The sequence below is a fragment of the Sinocyclocheilus anshuiensis genome, unplaced genomic scaffold (assembly GCF_001515605.1).
Source record: "Sinocyclocheilus anshuiensis isolate Anshui unplaced genomic scaffold, SAMN03320099.WGS_v1.1 scaffold300, whole genome shotgun sequence".
NCBI classification, from domain to species: domain Eukaryota; kingdom Metazoa; phylum Chordata; class Actinopteri; order Cypriniformes; family Cyprinidae; genus Sinocyclocheilus; species Sinocyclocheilus anshuiensis.
Window position 1 is genome coordinate 1,962,610 of NW_015557379.1, and position 20,648 is coordinate 1,983,257.

The 20,648-nt window shown below is 38.3% G+C and overlaps 1 protein-coding gene across 1 annotated transcript in view; it reads left to right on the top strand.

Annotated features, from left to right (window-relative positions):
• Window positions 1-20,648, top strand: part of LOC107679183 (CD276 antigen homolog) — a 32,689-nt gene that overhangs the window by 8,205 nt on the left and 3,836 nt on the right. Inside the window, exons 2-3 of the mRNA XM_016474693.1 lie at window positions 16,036-16,383; window positions 17,745-18,020. Of these exons, the coding sequence (XP_016330179.1) occupies window positions 16,036-16,383; window positions 17,745-18,020 (624 nt within the window). The remainder of the gene's footprint in view (window positions 1-16,035; window positions 16,384-17,744; window positions 18,021-20,648) is intronic.

Sequence of the window (20,648 nt, forward strand, 5' to 3'; positions counted from 1 at the left end):
GGAGGGAACGAGGGCTACATACGTAACAGAGACATTTCTTTTAATGTTACATATCCTTTTTCTAAGTTTAATTTATACACTATATGGACAAAAGTATTGGGACGCCCCCTCCTAATGAACAGGTTTGAATACTTTTTAATAATTTCCATGAGTACAAATCTTAGAGGGATAGTTCACCCAAAAATGAAAATTGTCATTAATTACTCGCCCTCAAACCCGTAAGACCTCCATTCATCTTCGGAACACAAATTAAGATATTTTTGATGGAATCTGAGGGCTCTCTGACCCTACCATAGACAGCATGGGTCCTCACACGATCAAGGTCCAGAAATGTAGCAAGGACATCGGTAAAATAATCCATGTGACATCAGGGGTTCAACCGTAATTTTACGAAGCTACGAGAATACTTTTTGAGCACAAAAGAAAAAAAAACGATTCAACAATTCGTCTCCTCTGCATCATCCTAGCGCCATTTTGGAGAGTATACACTGAACGTAAATTGCGTATGCTGTTTTGTGTCAGCTGTGCCAGGTGGATACGTTGTTTTCGTTCAAATCAAAGCGTAAACGACGTAAAAAGCGTATCCGCGTGGCACAGCTGACACAAATTCTGCCTGTGCACCTCACACCAAGGTTAAACTTTAATTGCTTTTTAAAGTCAGTCTCATTCCATTCTAACATTGCATGTAGATGCAGCTTATGACAAGTATTTTGGATGTTTGCCTTTTTAGTCAAGCGTTTGGATGCATGGCAGCATCTGCCTGTATCCTAGCTTTCTTTGGAGTCTTTCATGCAGCACTGTTTTAGTTCCCCTTTAGTCCCCCTTTTTCTGTCTATCGCCATTCATTCTTGTATTCTTACGTCATGTCTGGTAACAAAGAAAAGAAGGTCAAGCTACTGTTGCTTTAGGCTTTTTTAATTACATTTTTTTCTTGAGCATCAAATCAGCATATATTAGAATGATTTCTGAAGGATTATTTGACACTTAAGAGTAGAGTAATGATGCTGAAAATTCAGCTTTGCGTCACCAGAATTAATTAAATTTCAAAATAGAAAACTGTTATTTTAAATTGTAAAAATATTTCACAATATTATTGTCTTTACTGACATTTGAATAATTTTGAATAATATTGAGAATTATCAGAACATTTTGAAATTGTTTTATTTTGTAGCCTAACATAAATTAGTCACAATCATCTGGAAAAATGCATAAGTGTACTGAGTGAACATTACAGATATGCCAGTCCAGTTAAAAGGAAATCATATTTTATAAATGCTTATTTTGTCTTAATAGTGTTTAATTTAGATAAATATAGACTGTTGGCCCGAAGTTAGTTTCCGGTCTGTGTTTGTTAAAATGCATCGCAAGATCTCCTATCCGAAGATCACATGATCACAAACAGAAATCACTTCCATGAAGTGACCATCGCATGTTCCGTTCGGACTTTGGGAAGGGCCCTTCATGAAGGGATTCAGTTGTTCACTTTCGTTTGGAACATTCCTACAAACGGCGTCCCCTTCCTGAAGTGCCCTTTAAGGGAGCAAAAAAAGCAGTTTGGAATTCGCCCTATATCACTGTATCTCTGAAGGAAACCGTCTGTCTTCAGAAAAATTTCGATGTCATTCTCATTTAATCTTGCCTGTAATGCAGGCCCAGATTGGCTAATCAGGAGACATCCCGGGGGGGCGGTCTGTTTTTTTTTGTCCGCGAGGGGCCAGTGTTATGTCACTGGGTTGAAATACGGATGCTGTCCCTTGGCTGCCTGCACTCACAGCAGTCCCACTCGTTTTTTTTTTTTTCGTTTTTTTCCTCACAATTCTGATAAGGAAAAACAACTCGTCATTCTCTCTTTTCCCCTCAGCTCAGAATATGAGCTTATATCCCACACTTCTGGCTTTTTTTCCCCCAGAATTGGAAAACTCACTATTGTTAAGTTAAATCGAGTTATTTAACATTTACATTTAATCATTTAGCAGATGCTTTTATCCAAAGCGACTTACAAATGAGAACAATAGAAGCAATCAGACCAACGTAAGAACAACAGTATACAAGTGCCATGACAAGTCTCAGTTAGTCTAGCACAGTACACGTAGCTAAGTTTTTTATTTTTATTATTATTAAATAATAGAATGGAATAAAACAGAATAGAATAGGTAAGTGCTAGTATTAGTTGGTCAGGTGCTGGCGAAAAAGATGTGTCTTTAGATGGTTTTTGAAAATGGCTAAAGACTCAGCTGTTTGAATTGAGATCGGGAGGTCATTCCACCAGCCGGGCACAGTCCAGGAAAAGGTCCGTGAGAGTGATTCTGTGCCTCTTTGGGATGGCACCACAAGGCGCCGTTCTACAGTGGCCGTGAAGTGCAAAACAAATCACAATTCTGAAAACAAAATAACAAATTACAAATGCAAATGCAAGTCTAAAAAACAAAATAATTCAGAAAACACAACAACAATTCAGAAAACATTATAACAAGTCAGAAAACACAACGACAAATCAGACAAACCGGAAGAGGTAGGTATAGTTTGAGATAGCGCCATTGGTTTGGGATTACTCACCGCTGACTGGACGAGACATCTGTCAATCAACGTATACAGGGAAGAACCAGCCGAAGAACAGCAGAGTCGTGGTAGAAAGTTCGGAGATGGTATTAAAGTAGCTCAGTTTAAATGTATTGTATAAATTGCCCTTACTCTGGAATAAAAAATACGGGGTGTATATTTACATTTAGTTAAAAGTGGTTATAAAACATCAGCTCCAGTGGTGCAGATGGAGAAGCACTAGTCGTTGGCTTTTTGACGCGATCGACCAGGTTTCGATCCCGCCTTTTGCCGAACTTTTTTTTCTCCCTTTTCAAATCTCGTATCACATTGTAAAGGCATTTATTTTCAATAAAAATTAAGGAAATAATCAAAAAGTTGAAAATAAAGTATCGGGTAGGGTTAGGGTAGGTGTAGGGAGGGCTTTATTGTACTAGAATCCATTGCTAATACGAGATTTGAAAAGGGAGGAGAAAAAAGTTCGGCAAAAGGCGGGATCGAATCTGGGTCGATCGCGTCAAAAAGCCAATGACACGCGTTTATCCACCTGCGCCACTGGAGCTGATGATTTACAGTCACTTTTAACTAAATGTTAAAAAATAGACACCCCGTATTTTTTATTCCATAGTAAGGGCAATTCATACAATACATTTAAACTGAGCTACTTTAATACCATCTCCGAACTTTCTACCACGACTCTGTTGTTCTTCGGCTGGTTCTTCCCTCTATACGTTGATTGACAGATGTCTCGTCCAGTCAGCGGTGAATAATCCCAAACCAATGGCGCTGTCTCAAACTATACCTACCTCTTCCGGTTTGTCTGATTTTTCGTTGTGTTTTCTGATTTGTTAATTTGTTTTCTGATTTGTCGTTGTGTTTTCTGACTTGTTATAATGTTTTCTGAATTGTTGTTGTGTTTTCTGAATTGTTATTTTGTTTTTTAGACTTGCATTTGCGTTTGTAATTTGTTATTTTGTTTTCAGAATTGTGATTTGCTTTGCACTTCACGGCCACCGTACCGTTCACTTGCAGAACGCAAGCTTCTGGAGGGCGCATAAGTTTGAACTAGTGAGTTTAGGTATATTGGTGCAGCGAGTTATAAAGTCCGAACTAGTAAATATAAACTTGCATTTGCAAGAAAAAAAATCAGAATTGTGAGAGAAAATAAATAAATGTTATGTAAAATGTTAATAGTAATAGGTTTAAATAATATTTCATGCTGTAATGCCAATACATTGATTCTTTGCGGAAGTCTAACAGAAGTTAAGATTTTGGCCGACAAAAGCATGCATGCGCAGTAACGTTTGTTTATGTTGTTGCCGCTGAAACCGCCTATATTATCCACTTGATATATGCGTTTGACTGCCTTGACCCAATAAAATATATGCTGACAGAAAAGTACAGGCCATTGTGTGGTTGTGGGTGGGTGATTGGCTCCATACACATTAGATAAAAGGATAGTCCGCCCAAAAACGATCATTCTGTTATCATTTACTCACCCTCATGGCGTTAAAAAACTGACTTTTTTTGTGGAACACAAAAAAAGATAGTCTGGAAAATTTTCTGTGTTTTTGGTCCATAGAGATCATTTGAACAACAACTTTCTTCAGTTTATCTTCTTTTGAGTTCTGCAAAAGAAATAAAATCATACAACAACATGAGTGTATGTAAATTATGGCATAATTTTCATTTTGGATAAACTATCCCTTTAAAACAGATCACAAAAGCATTATGAGAGGACCAATGATTTTCCAGGACATCTTTATTCAAAAACTTAAATTAATGCCAAACCCAGTTGCCCTTCATTATCTTTAGGAGCGGTAATTAGTTCTCTGGTTATAGGGCTTGTAATGAAGAAGGTCATGCTGTGATGGTGTAGCAACCGTACACAAAGGAGGCTTTAAAGATGCAGACAGGTAAACAAGGATTCTCCGAAATTACAGTTTTCCGTGAAATGCAGTTTGGTGTTGTGCTAATGAGAAACCAACAAAAACAGCAGTCATTGCATGTGTATGGCATATGCATGTGTAAACGAGTGTCATAAAGAGTAAATGTGCAGAAATTGATTTAAAATTTCAGTCACAGTTGACTTCAGAAAATGCCTATTCCAGAGCTGACATACAAATCACAATATATATAAATTTGTGCTTACAAATAGAGACCGTTTTATAAAATATTATATAAAAAATATGATATTATACAGTATTATAAAATATTTCGTTTTGAGTGCATTAGAAGGCTGTTGCTAGTGTGTTTTGTGTGGTTTATAGGGCATTGCTCACTGGCCCGAGTCTGAAGGGCCCGTGTAACATTTCGTTCTCTAGAATGGAGATTGAATGTTCTCCTTTAGTGTATCACTGGTAGATTTTCTTTTCCTTTTTGTTGTTTGTCAAACATCAAGCTGATAGTGTAGAAAAGTGAGATAGGCATGTCAGTTGATTAACATGGTCTTTAAATAGCTTTTGGATATGTTTAACTCTGGTCTCCAGACACCTATCTGAAAAGATAAGTGAATTCATACTTCCCATGTTAGGTTTGATTAATGGTGTAGATGTTGTTGTGTTGTATTTGAGGGGATTTCTGTGTCAAACTTTGGAAATATACTCAACATAGGCTTATAGAAAGCATCTAAGCCATATCTAAAGAGTGATACACCAGAATGCCCTTCAGACAGGAGAAATTACACCAATCTAGTGGTTTATTGAAGAAAATAGCCTTATGTTTTAAAGGGGGTGTAAAAAATCCCATACACTTTGTTGGTTTCAGCAAGAACCTTTAACATCCATGGAACCATTTTAATAGTATGAAAGAATAAAAAAAAAAAAAGGTTATTTTAAGTACTGTTCACTGAGTGGTTCTTTGGGGAACTAAAAATGGGTTCTTCAATGGCATCCTTGGAAAACACCATTTTGGTACCTCTAGAGTGTTTGAACAGAATATCTTGGAGATTCGAGTTTGGATTTTTGGAGGAAAGTAAGAAACAATTTCAGTAACTCCATAGCAACTAGTAAAAACACCTTATGCTCCTTAAGTAAAATTGCTGGTTTTCAGCAAATGTAAGTAGGCCTACATGGGAAATATTTTCGGAAAAGGCGGTATGTATGAAACCCTAAAGGAGGGAGATTGGAGCCAGGCCAACTCCAACATAGTTTTTCACAGGTAAGCACAAATGTTTCCTCACTGGGATTCGGTCTGGCACTTACAACCCCAATTCCAGAGAAGCTGGGACGTTTTGTAAAATGCAATAAAATCAGGAGTCTGTGATTTGTTAATTCTCTTTAACTTTTAATTTAATTGACAAATGTACAAAGAAAAGATTTCCAAAGTTTTCACTGACCAACGTAAATGTATTTTGTAAATATGAACAAATTTTGTTTTTGATGGCTGCAACACATTCCAAAAAAGTTGGGACAGAGGCAAAATAAAAGTGAAAAGGTTATAGAATATCCACGTTAAACTGTTTTGATTGTTAAACATGCCTCTTTCCCAACTTTTTTCGAGTGTGTTGCAGCCATCAAAATCTAAATTTGTTCATATTTACAAAATACATTTACGTTAGTCAGTGAAAACTTTGGAAATCTTTTCTTTGTACTTTTGTCAATTAAATAAAAGTTAAAGAGACTGAACAAATCACAGACTCCTGATTTTATTGCATTTTACAAAATGTCCCAGCTTCTCTGGAATTGGGGTTGTATAAGAAATTCTTTGAATGGTGTCCTTTATCTGGTAGTTTACTTTGTGTGGGTAAGCTAAGCTGACCTAACCCAGTCTGTTATAGTCTGTGATTTTTTTGCCAGGCACCTGGACTGGAAACAACTGTGCATTTCTGAAGTTTGTTTAAACTGTAATGTTGAGCCTGAAATCACAGGGGAACAGTCTCAACTAGGGTTGCCACCCGTCCCTTAAAATACGGAATCGTCCGGTATTTAAAGGTAAAATGATGTGATTTGTCCCGTATTTTACAAAGGCGAACACATAGTTGAATCAACAAATAAGTATTTTGCACTGTTTATAATACTAATAGCAATTATAATGAAATCAATTTCATAAGAAGTATTAGAGAAGCTCATTTCCGTGTGATTGCATTTTGGCGTATTTGTTTCCATAAAAGGCGCCATTAAAGCCCTTTCATGCGACCACAGCATGCAGAAAACCTGCGCGGTTTATAACATCTAGGAGCTCACATCTGCCCTTTGAACACAAGTCATGAATGGGTGTGCCTTATTTTGCCTCGCTGAAGGTGGCAGCCCTAGTCTCAACTATAGAATTCAAAATAGAGTTTGTTCGCTGCCCAGAGCCCCCTGAGTCATGATTAAAAAAAACCTGTTAGTTACATAAGAGCATAAATTCCAGATAATTTTATGCTTGTACAGTATGCTGTTTCTAAGCTGTGAAAGCTCAAGTTTTATTCTATCACACACACAGAAATAAAAAGCGTATCACAGATAGACAAATAAGCCATATCTGATTGAAAGATACAAAAAAATAGGGATGTACTAATATTACAGTTCTGGCTGATACTGCCAAGTCGTTATGTAGGAGATAAAGTTCATCCAGCTGGTCAAAGCTGCTCTTCGGTCATTTTTGACTGAAAGATTTTATTTTTGTTTTGATATATATATTTTTAAAGGGGTCATATGATGCTGCTAAAAAGAACATTATGTTGTGTATTTGGTGTAATGCAATGTGTTTGTGGTTTAAGGTTCAAAAAACATTATTTTCCATATACTGTACATTATTGTTGCTCCTCTATGCCCCGCCTTTCTGAAATGTGTCGATTTTTACAAAGCTCATCAGTCTGAAAAGCGAGGTGTGCTCTGATTGGCCAGCTATCCAGTGTGTTGTGATTGGCTGAATACCTCAAGCGTGTGACGGAAATGTTACGACCCTACCATACTGTGATGCCCTGTGTCCCCGCGCGACAAGACAAAAACAATAAACAATATGAAAGATCGGCTTAAATGTGTGATATGAATAAATAATGGTCAAAAACTGATTTGAATTGTAAATTGATTCTCAATTATTGAAATGACTAGACTATTCCTTATGTTTCATGTTTCATACCTGTTTTTATATTCTAATGCAAATAGGTATTTGTGTTGCTGTGCTGTTTATACATGACTAATTATTCAATAAAAATTAAAAAAAAACTATTCCTAAGGTCACGACTTAAAAAGCGGTAATGTGTTGAAAGTGACCAATCACAGGAGCGGAGACATCTGACATTTGATCCCCGCCTCCAAAGTCTCAAAAGTCAACTTGACGAGCGAGCAGGGGTTGAGCAGTTGAGAGGGCATAGAGATGGTTGAGCGGGCGCTACGCAGCGCCGTTCTCGCGAGAGCGCATTTTTGCACGCGGATACTGTTCTGTGCGCTCGCGGTGCAGAAATGCTCCCTCGCGAGGATGATTTTCCTCGCGTGGATACTGTTCTGTGCGCTCATATCATGTGCGCTCGTCTTGCTTTATATGCGTGAGATTTGACACTATTTAAACGCCATCGTTTCCGGGGTAACGGGTGCAGAAATGCTCCCTCGCGAGGATGGTTTTTCTCGCACGGATACTGTTCTGTGCGCTCATATCATGTGCGTGTGACTTGTTTTATATGCATGAGATTTGACACTATTTAAACGCCATAAAAACCCATTACAAACGAGGCATTTGTTGCATCCAGTGGGGACATAATTACTGATTATAATGATTATTCTTTAAATATAAAAAAACGTACTTGCAGGCTGCGAGTCAGAAGTGCCAGACTGTCCTTGCAAAGTTGGAACTGCCCCACTTTATAGAAATAGACACCGGCATTGTAGGCTACTCTCACATAACAGTCCTCATCCTCCGCAAAATGCACTTTGCACACATCTGAATATTTGGGTTGAACCGTTCTGGAACAGTGTTGGGACAATAATGTTTTAAATGCTAGGCATCACAACACAACAAGTGTATGAAAGGCATTGTGATGTATCTTTTAAAGATTACATTTAACAGACTTTAAGTCAGTAGTAGATGGCGACAAGTGTTATCTAATGTAAAAATAGTCAGAAATGCGCTAATAACCAATATCAGCTGATACTAATCAACTTTTAGTGATACTGATAACACTTTTGTTTTCTTTTAATATGTGACCCTGGACCACAAAACCAGTCATAAGGGTCAATTTTTTTTAATTGAAATTTCTACATGATGAATAAATAAGCTTTCCATTAATGTATGGTTTGTTAGGATAGGACAATATTTGGCCGAGATACAACTATTTGAAAATCTGGAATCTGAGGGTGCAAAAAAATCTAAATATTGAGAAAATCGCCTTTAAAGTTGGTCAAATTAAGTTCTTAGCAATGCATATTACTAATCAAAAATTAAGTTTTGATATATTTATGGTAGGAAATTTACAAAATATCTTCATGGAACATGATCTTTACTTAATATCCTAATGATTTTTGGCATAAAAGAAAAATCGATAATTTTGACCCATACAATGTATTTTTGGCTATTGCTACAAATATACCCCAGCGACTTAAGACTGGTTTTGTGGTCCAGGGTCACATATGCATTTAAATTGACCTTATTTCTTAACAGCTCTCAGACAATTCATTCGAAGATTCATCTTTCCAAACCCCTCCGTTGCACGCTCGACAGAACATTACAGCAACAATTATTAATCATACTTACAGGCTGTGATCTGGAAGAGAAAGCTGGTCCAAACCAACTGGGCACTGACCCATCTTTCAAAGACAGCTGGTTTATGAATCCTGCGTTGAACTCGCAGAGATTAGAGAAGCAGGCGTCAGTGAAATGATGGGAACACAGCCAAAGGTTTTGATAATACTGCTCTGGTATCATAGTAAAGATTAATTTTAACCACTCATTCTTCACAACTTCATCTTTTGGACGTGAAAATAAACCAAATGTACTTTCACAGCGCAGAGCACAGCGTCTTCTCGACTATATCCACACGAACGAGCTACAGAATTTGAGGGGGGTTCAAGTTTTCGCAGGATGACTACGCAGTACGTAGACGGGCATTATGCAAATATGGTAACTTGTGACGTGTGAACTTAACAGAAATGGGATTCGAATTTTAATGACTCGTTTCAGTGGTTCAAAGTCGACTCTTTCTTTTGACTAACTTTATTTATGATGCACTTTCAGCTTTACAACTTTGCAGACTGTTTACATTCACATATGGCTACGTTACACTGCATTCCAATCCATTATAGGGGCACTTTAATATCGGCTAATAACTGATATAGTACTGATATATTATGTATTCCAACTCAGGAGTAACTCCATGCTTCTTTCCAACACAATTTTGCTTTGAAAGTTTGTGGCTTGTTCTATCTGTCCCTGAGAAAAAAATATTGTCAAATTACACAAAACGTAGATTTGACAAAGAGGATTGTTTTAAGTTGTCAGCTATGTTTAAACAAAACAAATAAAAGGTTTTAATGTAGTATTGCAAGTTATTGTAGTGTTTTCCATGTCCTCAGCTCGTGGCTACATATTGTAATTGTAAATATTTAACATTTTTATTATATAGAAATATATTAACAACTTATTCTAATCTGTCGCTTAGAATAATAGTTGCGTTTTTAAATAAAAATAGTAAAAACATTTTAAAATAAAAATAGTCTAAAATCCTGACACTGCAGTAAAACCATTTGTTAAGATCATTCCTACCATTTTCAATTGTGTATAACTTTAACCTTAACATGTTTAACGTGTGCACTCCGCAGGGTGCTTTATAGCAGAGTTATTTAGGAATCAAGATAAAAATACACACCATTGTTTCCTTTGTACCATCATGAGAGTTTTTTTTTTTCTTTTAAAATATTTTTCAATTTTATGTCTTGATGGCATACTTTCACTCCTGCTTTTTGCTGACAGGAGATTTGATCGTGTTTGGGCTGATAGGACTGTATTTTTGTGGTTTACTGAGTGACTAAAACGTCTCTATAGTGATAATCGCCTCTGAAGAAACTCTTATCGAAGTGCCAGGATTCCCATGGTCATGAAAAAGATTTACATTTTGAAAAGGCAAAAAAAAAATTATATTGTATTAAATATTTTTTGCATATTCAAATCATTCTTTGACAATGCATTCTTCAGTAACAACTGCAAATGTCATGGGAGATCATTCAGAGATTCTGGGAACATTGGGGGCTGGATGCTGGCATTGAAGTTGTCAATTAGAATGTATTTTTTAATGATTATTGTAGTTTACTCATATCCGACTGCATGTGGCTTGGCTTTATGGAAGTCACGCTTTCAATCTTTCAGTCAACCTTTCAGGCTGACCTTGTATTTTGTGTAATCATGTGGCAGTAACAAGCTCCAAATGCAACAGCCATGGACTACAGACCATTTATCATCACACTTGAACAAACCCAGTAACCACATCCTTCTGTTGACATCCTGACAATGGCTCTTTTATCAAACACGCTCAGGCAGGCATACTCCCAACAGACAGTTTGCAAAGCCTTTTCATATATATAATAATTTAAATGTAATTCTTAAATATATATTCAACAACTGAGACATAAACAGAACAAATTTAACATACATTTGATGGACATAAATGTAATAATGAGTCCAAGAACAGAGCGGGGGGTCAATATCAAAAATAGTAGTTAAAGATGAAACGGTATGAAAATGTCATATCACGATAGTGACCAAAATAATCATGTATATCAAAATGATGTTAAAATGTGCTGGGAATGTTCTAAAAGTACTCATACTCAAACAACAATTTAAATTAGCAGACCTATGCACTTTTTGTATGCATAAGCAAAATAATAACATTAAAAAAGATGGCAAACACGCTCAGGCAGGCATACTCCCAACAGACAGTTTGCAATGCCTTTTCATATATATATAATAATTTAAATGTAATTCTTAAATATATATTCAACAACCGAGACATAAACAGAACAAATTTAACATACATTTGATGAACATAAATGTAATAATGAGTCCAAGAACAGAGCGGGGGGTCAATATCAAAAATAGTAGTTAAAGATGAAACGGTATGAAAATGTCATATCACGATAGTGACCAAAATAATCATGTATATCAAAATGATGTTAAAATGTGCTGGGAATGTTCTAAAAGTACTCATACTCAAACAACAATTTAAATTAGCAGACCTATGCACTTTTTGTATGCATAAGCAAAATAATAACATTAAAAAAGATGGCCGGATTTTAAACAGACAGAAAATACTGCTTCAATTCAATGTACTTTATTGTCATTGTACATAGGTACAACGAAATTCTGTCTGGTGAGTCTCAGTTACAAACTAAACAAAGGTAGAACAACAACTTAAATCATCCAACAATAAATAACAGACAACAGTTACCACAAAATAAAGTGCAATTTATGTCATTAGCTTGAGGGTGTGAATGCAAGGGGTGTAATAGAGGTCACAGCTCTTGGAAAGAAGCTGTTTCTCAGTCTGTTTGTGTGTGCTTTTATGGTCCTGTACCTCTGCCCCCGGGTGGGTGGGATCTGCAGCAATGTTCCTGGCCTTCTTCTGGAGGCGTTCTGCATAGACCAAGTCCAGATCTGGAAGTGGATCCCCAACAATCCTCTGTGCAGTCTTAACCACCGAGGCCAAGTCCTTCCTGTCCTGTGCTGTGCAGCTGGCATACGACACAGTTACACAATAGCATAGGATGCTTTCTATGGCACTCCTATAGAAATTTATCAGCAGCCGAGAGGAGAGTCCAGCCTGCTTCAACTTCCTGATGAAGCAAAGTCTTTGTTGAGCTTTCCTAACCAAGTAGGAGGTGTTCAGGGCCCAAGTGAGGTCCGCTGAAATGTGGATACTTGATGTTTTCCACATGCTCCACTTCTACCCCCTGTATGAGCAGTGGTGTATTTGCTGTCCTTCCGGACCTTCTGAAGTCCACAATAACCTCTTTGGTCTTATTGGAGTTCAAAACCAGATTGTTTGCTGAACACCACAGGTCCAGGTGATGGATTTCCTCCCTGTAGAAAGTCTCATCATTGTTCGATATGAGACCCACTACGGTGGTATCGTCGGCGAATTTCACAATAGTGTTGGAGGCGTGGATAGAGGTGCAGTCGTGTGTGAAGAGAGTAAAGAGTGCTGGACTGAGCACGCATCCTTGCGGAGCTCCTGTGTTCAGAATGAGGGAAGACGATGTGTTGTCCCCTATTCTTATTACTTGTGGCCTGTTGGTTAGAAAGTCTCTGATCCATAAGCACAATGAGGTGGACAGGCCCAAATCGTAGAGTTTCTGTACCAGTTTGTAGGGGATTATTGCATTAAAAGCGGAGCTGAAATCGACTAATAGCATCCTGACATCCGTAGATCGATTCTCCCTGTAAGCAAACTGGTAGCTGTCTAATTCCGGAGATACAATGTTCTTAATGTGCTGCAGAATAAGCCTCTCGAAGCATTTCATAATGACGGGTCAAAGCCACTGGGCGATAGTCATTAAGGCAGGTAGCAGCTGACTTTTTAGGCACAGGTACAATAATGGAGGATTTAAGGCAAACAGGGACAACGCTGAGCTGCAGTGAAAGGTTAAAGATGTCCTGTGACGTGAAAGGTGAAAGAAGTGAAAGGTTCCGCCATGTAAATAGCGAACCCGCCATGGCGCGAGCACAACTGGCTTTTAAAGGAGATGGGAGATGAAATTCTGACTGGTTTATTGCACGTTACGCCCAAAAAAACCCCATTACTCATTAAGAGAATAGGGACAACCCGTTTAGACCATGTGCCCGGGCACGCTGACCGTTTTCCTGTCGTTAAACTAGCAAAAGTGGATTCGGACACGCCCTGAGTGCACCTGCGCTATGCGCTTTAGACCATGCGCTTAGATCAGGGGTGTCAAACTCAATTCCTGGAGCGCCGGAGAGTTTAGATTCAGCCCTAATTAAACACACCTGATCCAACTAATCAAGTCCTTCTGGCTTATTTGAAAACTACATGGTATGTGTGTTGGAGCAGGGTTGGAACAAAACTCTGCAGGGCTCTGGCCCTCCACTTCCGTAAATCGATTCTCCCTGTAAGCAAACTGGTAGCTGTCTAATTCCGGAGATACAATGTTCTTAATGTGCTGCAGAATAAGCCTCTCGAAGCATTTCATAATGACGGGTCAAAGCCACTGGGCGATAGTCATTAAGGCAGGTAGCAGCTGACTTTTTAGGCACAGGTACAATAATGGAGGATTTAAGGCAAACAGGGACAACGCTGAGCTGCAGTGAAAGGTTAAAGATGTTCTGAAACACTCCTGCAAGTTGGTCTGCACATAATTTCAATGTCCGACCTGACACCTGGTCTGGCCCCACGGCCTTGGTGACGTTGATTTTCCTCAGTGCAGCCTTCACCTGATGACACTGAAGTACAAGAGTCTGCTGCCGCTGTTCTTCAAACTTGGACAGCTGAACTGTCTCTTCACCACCTTGTGAGTCGAAATGGGCAAAGAACTGATTCAGGGTGTCAGGGAGTTCCTGATCCTGGCTGATCATCTGCTTGCTGCCCCTGTAGTCTGTTATGTTGTTATCAAAGTGTCCCTCAATACGTTTCTTGTACCTGTGTTTAGCCTCCTGTATGCCTTTCTTCAGATCTCTCTGGGCTCTCCTGTAGGCCAGCACGTCACCTGACCTATAGGCAACATCTCGGGCTTTAAGCAAAGACCGCACCGTACTGTCCAGCCACGGTTTCTGGTTAGGAAACACTCTGATTTAGTGGGCAGCACGGAGTGCATGCAGAAATATAAATAGGCCAGAACATACGAGGTGCACTCCTCTATATCCGCATTCTCTTTAAACACTCCCCAGTCAGTGCAATCAAAGCAGTCCTGAAGCGCTGAGATGGCCTCCACACTCCAGACTTGTATGGTTTTAACAGTTGGTCTTGATCGGCAGATAAGAGGTCTGTAGGCCGGTATCATTTCCAGCGAGATGTGGTCTGACATGCCAAGATGCGGAGATGCTGCAGCTTTATATGCCCCTGGGATGTTCATATAGACCTGGTCCAAAATATTGTTGTCCCTGGTCGGGAAGTTGAAGCACTCAGTTCTCCCTCCAGTTCAATAGCCTCGTCGGGTATGTTGTTATTAAGCCAAGTCTCTGTGACGATCATCACGCAGCTATCCATGCCGCGCGACATAATCCTCAGCCGTATCTCATCCATCTTGTTGATGATTGACCGGGAATTTGTGAGAAAGAGACTTGGAAGGGCTGTTCTATGGGAGTTAGCATGTAGCTTAGCACATAGGCCGCCTCTCAAGATTTTTATTTGTCACATACATGGTTATATAGAGAATATATGACCAGCAGTGAAATGTAAGTCAGGTCCGCTCTGCAATTATTAAAGAATACAAACACAAGAAAATTATATATAAATATAAGTATGGAAAAAATAAAAAAAATAAGAATAAGATAAAACGCGCAGGACAGTATACTGTAGACTTAAATATTAAGATGAGCAGGAATGCAATAGAGGTAAAAAAGTAAATAAATAAAATATTACAGAAATTGCTGTGTGCAAGTGGTAATGTCAGTATATTAAGTGTCTTACTGATAATGCCCCGCTTTTGCCTCCGCTCCCCTCTCCACCTCCGGTGCCACTTATGCGGGACGTTAGTAGCTTCACAGGTCTGCTGAATCTCCGGTGGTATAAAGTCCAGCTTTGTGGGTGCATAAAGTTGGCATCATCTCCCAATATCTAAAAGTTCAGCTCTTCCAAATTGAATAACAGTGTTCAATGTCTGAACTGACAAACAAAACCGAACAACAAACTGAGAGCACCAAGCCGCTGCGTAATCACGCGCCACCATTTTCTGACTTGGGTGACTGTCTACTAACATGTAGGCTATTACATGTTCAAATAAAATTTTGACAAAAGGGAAGTTTTATAAAATTATAAACCTCACATTTCAGCCTTTAAATCATTTTTAAGAAAAGGATGAGCCAAAATGCTAAATTAAATGTATTTATCTGCTTCATAAACCATTCTACATAGTCTACCTTATTATCCGAAGTGTTGAGATTTTATAGAAAGCACATTAGCTTGTTTTCCATCTACCAGTTAAGATTTACATCAAAAATTTGGTCCAATTTTCACATTGGTCTGAACAGAAACGGCAGACAGGGTAAATGAAAAGCAAATGCCAGCCATTTAAACTTTTCTGAAGACAGACGGTTCCCAATAGAATTCATTCATTCATACATTCTTTCATATAATTTCTCTCAACACTCTGCCTTCCGTCATGTTTTCACTCAAAACGAAACCCACACTGCATGATGCATGTGCAAGAATTGTTTATGCTTCATTGAACAAGCATGAAAAACATGTTTAAAACACTTAAAGATCTGTAAAGTGTATTTGGATTTTTAAAGTACAGTGTCCTGAAAAAGCGATGTTTCTTTTTTGTTGAGTTTATATACATTCCAGTGTTGTTAAATAATACAGATTACTTCTTCAACCAAACATCCTCTCAGTCTAATTTTTCTTATCTCCAGACTCCTTTAGCGTCACAGTACCCTCCAGTCCTATACTTGTGGTCCGTGGAGCCACGGCACTTCTTCCATGTGAATTTGAACCAGACTATAACATCTCTAATTTGGTGATCACATGGCAACGGCAGGAAGACTCACGGGTGGTCCACAGCTTCTACTACGAGAGAGACCAGCTCGATCGACAAAACTCAGATTATTTAAACCGGACGAAGTTAAATCACGAGGAATTTGCTGGAGGAAACGCATCCCTGAGTATAGCCAATATTGGACTGAAGGATGCAGGGAACTACATGTGCATAGTGAGCAATGGCAAGGGAACTGGCAGAGGAGTAGTGCAGCTGGTCTATGCGGGTACGTCAGTGTTATTTTAGTATCAATAGCCGCTTTTCCACTGTCAGGCCAGTGCGAGCCAGTGCTTTAAACAGACCGGGCGGTGCTAATAGCCTCGGACCTGTAGCACCGAGGCCAAAATCACACTGCGTTTCCACCATCGGGCTAGAAGCTCCGTTGCACTTTACTAAAACCCGCCCTTTACACGCCTCTCAGGAACAACGTCACGCAACCCCCGCTAAACTCTCGAGACGAGACTTATGACAGATAAAACATGTAACTAAATAAATACACGATAAATACAGAAGCTGACATTTGATTTCTTCAAGCGGTCGTATTTACCATGTTACTATGGTAACGTTAATGGCTAGCGTGCATAGTCTTTTGCATCGCTTATAAATATTTCTGCCTTGTATGGTGATCATAATCCACATCGGATCAAGTTATTTCAAACACTCGCTGCTGTCTGAAAGTGAGTTTTGAACTAAAATTATTTTAAAAGTCTTTAATGCTGGTGTTATAGCTGTTAACTTTATGAAATGATCCGCGGCGCTGACGCTCTCCAGACCCGGAGAAACTCCGCCTTTGTTCATAACCACTCCTTTAGCCCTAGCTGGCCTGCTTTGGCCCAAGGTTTTCGTCGGGCCACAAAACCCGGGCCGTTGGCCCCGAGGAAGCACCAACGAGGCACAATCAAGCCCCGGAAGTGACAGTGGAAACGCGACTGGCCCTGGCACGCACTAGCACGCCCGCTGCTGGCCCGACAGTGGAAACGCGGCTAATGAGATACTATACTCGTTGAGATATATATATATTTTTAGTAGCTTTTATTTTTATATATTTTTAATATTATTGTTTATATTTTTATATATTTTTTCATTGTAATTTTAGCTTTTGTAATGTTTAATTTTTATTAATTTTATTTTTTTGAATGTCTGTATTTATATCATTTTTATTTCAGTTTTAGTTATTTTAGTACATCATTAGACTAAATGAAAAAGAGAAATGTTGTTTTTTAAATTTTAATTTCAGTTAAAGTTTATTGTTAATTCAAGCAACAAAGTTTTTTAATACCTTATAACCCTGCCAAACATTAATCAACAGTCCAGTTCTGTCATGTAATTCCAAACCTGTGCGTTGTAATGTTTTTGGTACAACACAAAATGAGAAATGGAAAAAAGGGAACTGAGAATATTTGTAATATTACAGACACTAATGCCAATGTATATTTTTTCTTTGTTTGCATTTAAACAAGTCGTGTACTCTGTACAAATGCATATACCAAGTCACATGGATTCATATTCTGTCACTTGATTTTGACTTCTAATAATTTGATGTGAGAGATGATCTGGTAAATCTTTGTGTGTGTTTCGTGTCTTCAGCTTTCTATTCTGAACCGAGGTTAAGCATCCTTCTCAAATCCACTGATGTGACTGTCCAATATGAGACAGAGGGCTACCCGAGGCCAGAGGTCATGTGGCTGGGGTCAGAAGGTCAGAATCTCACTGACGACCTGGAGGTTTCGTCTGCATCAGACGGAGGATTGTACTACTTAAAAAGCAGCTACGTAACCCAGAGCCCAGTGTTCAATGTCACATTTAGTCTGAAAAACCCTGCTTCGCATCAGGAGCTACAAAGGCATGTTAACCTCAGCTATGGTAAGCACTGCTTTCTGGGATTACATTGTAATTGAATGTATTTCATCACATTTAATTAGATTTTATCGTGTTCACTTGTTTACCCAATTGTTGTTGCAGTGATGAATTTTTACAAATCGTACAAAAGTTTGGAGTCGGTAAGACTTTTTTAAGTTTTTGAAAGATGTCTCTTATGCTTACCAAAGCTGCATTTATTTGATTGAAAATGAAGTAAAACAGTAATATTGTGAAATATTATAGCAATTTAAATGAACTGTTATTTCTTTTATTTAAATTTATTTTAAAATGTTAAAATAAACTGATTTGCTGCTCAAGAAACATTTCTTATCATCAGTGTTAAAAACAGTTGTGATGCTTCATATACTTTTGTGGAAACCAATAAACATTTTTCAGGATTCTTTGATGAATTGAGAGTTCCAAAGAACAACAGTTATTTGAAATAGAAATCTTTTGTAACATTGTGTGTGTTGTAACTTACCCCAGCATTCAAAACCTCACATACTAAACGGAGTAAAAATCATTGTTGTGGTACACCAAGAATGATTGTCATTGTGAAATGGGTGTACTTCAAAATAATTCCCATTGGAATTCCCAAGTCTGTAAACAAGTTTGACATTAACAAACAGTAAACCCCTTAAAGAAACAAATGACATTCTTGTTTCAGGGAGATGCTGTTTAATCCAGACAGCATAAATGATTGAGGTCTGGAAGAGTCAGGCTTAAAAGGTATCCATGTAATTCTTGTGCTGCATTCCTAGTGATATGAAACCATATTTGTATGAGGAACATCTAGTGAATTGCAACTGCACTACGACTTTGAAAAAGTGTAAAAATCTTATCGATCTCATCAAGCAGTATGTAGAAACATCAAGATATTATCAAGCTGTATGCAAAAAAATGTAAAGATTGTATCAATCTTAATATGAAAAAATGTAAAGATCTTATCAAGCAGTACACAACAAAGCTAAAGATGTTGTCAAGCAGTATGCAAAAAAAGATTTGAATGATCATATCAAGCAGTATGCAAAAAAACAAATATTTTATTGATCTTATCGAGCCGTATGCTAAAAAAACGTAAAGATCTTATAAAGCAGTATGCAAAAAACTAAAATTCTTGTCAAGCAGTAAAGCAAAAAAAGTAAAGATCTTAATGATCTTATCAAGCAGTATGCAAAAAGCAACATTTTATCGTTATTATTGAGAAGTATGCAAAAAAACGTAAAGATCTTATCAAGCAGTATGCAAAAAAAGTAAAGCTCTTATCAAGCATTACGCAAAAAACCTTAAAGATCTTACCAAACTTAAGTAGTATGCAAAAAACATAAAGATCTTAATGATCTTATCAAGCAGTATGCAAAAAAACAAACATTTTATCGATCTTATCAAGAAATATGCAAAAAAAATTATCAAGCAGGATGTTCACCCAAAAATGAAAATTAGGTTGTGTTTTACTCACCCCCGAGGCATCCTAGGTGTATATGACTTTCTTCTTTCAGACGAATCCAGTTGGAGTTATATTAAAAATTGTCCTGGCTATTCCAAGCTCTATCATTGCAGTCAGCGGGTGTTGCAGTGCTTCAGTCCAAAAGAAGTTAAATAAAAAGCGCCCATCCATAAAAAAAGTGTCTCACACGGCTCCAGGGGGTGAACAAAGGCCTCCTGTAGTGAATCGATGCGTTTTTGTAAGAAAAATATCCATATTCAAAACATAATAATCACTTTAATCTAGCTTGCGCCAACAGTTGTACACGGAAGCAGCTCCGGGCTGATGACGTATGAGGTCAGCGTTGTGCATGTTTCATTTTCACGACCTGCGCCACGTTGTTTAAATAGCAAATGCATTTGCGCCCATTTGTGCGCCCCTGGGAGTGCTGGTCTGAAAACGAGGTGTGTTCTGGCGCATTGCTATTTTGAGGCAACTGAAATAGACTGCGCCATTGACCAACAAAAACCTGGTCTAAAGTCAATGGCGCAGTATTTGTTTTGTTATTTAAAGAGCGCGTTAGTATAGACGGGTCCACAGCGAGCGTACACTCTGCTTATTACACACACAGGGATGCAAAGCAACACACAAACATGCCAAATATAAAAAATTAAAGGATTGCAATGTAAAAGATTATTATTGTGTAGGCTACATAAATATAAAAATGCCTACATGTCATAATGGATAGTCATTGCATGTATCAGAATTAGGCTACCTATTTGCTCACACACGAGCAGCTCCGTTTCCTCTCTGGAGACGCATTCTTTCTTTGCTCTTGCAAATTCCGCCGTGTAAATAGCAAATCCGCCATGGCACGAGTGCAACTGGCTCTTAAAGGGAATGGGAGATGAGACTCTGATTGGTTTATTGCATGTTATGCCCAAAACACACCCATTACTCATTAAGAGAATAGGGACAACCCTTTTAGACCATGCGCCGGGCGCGCAGACCGTTTTTCCTGTCTTTAAATTAGCAAAAGTGGATTTGGACACGCCCTAAGTGCACCTGCACCGTGCGCTTTAGACCATGCGCTTAGATCTTTAAAATAGGGCCCATGGCTTTTCATATCACTGCTATGCTGATGACACTCAACTCTACCTCTCATTCCATCCTGATGATCCGACGATAGCTGCTCGCATCTCAGC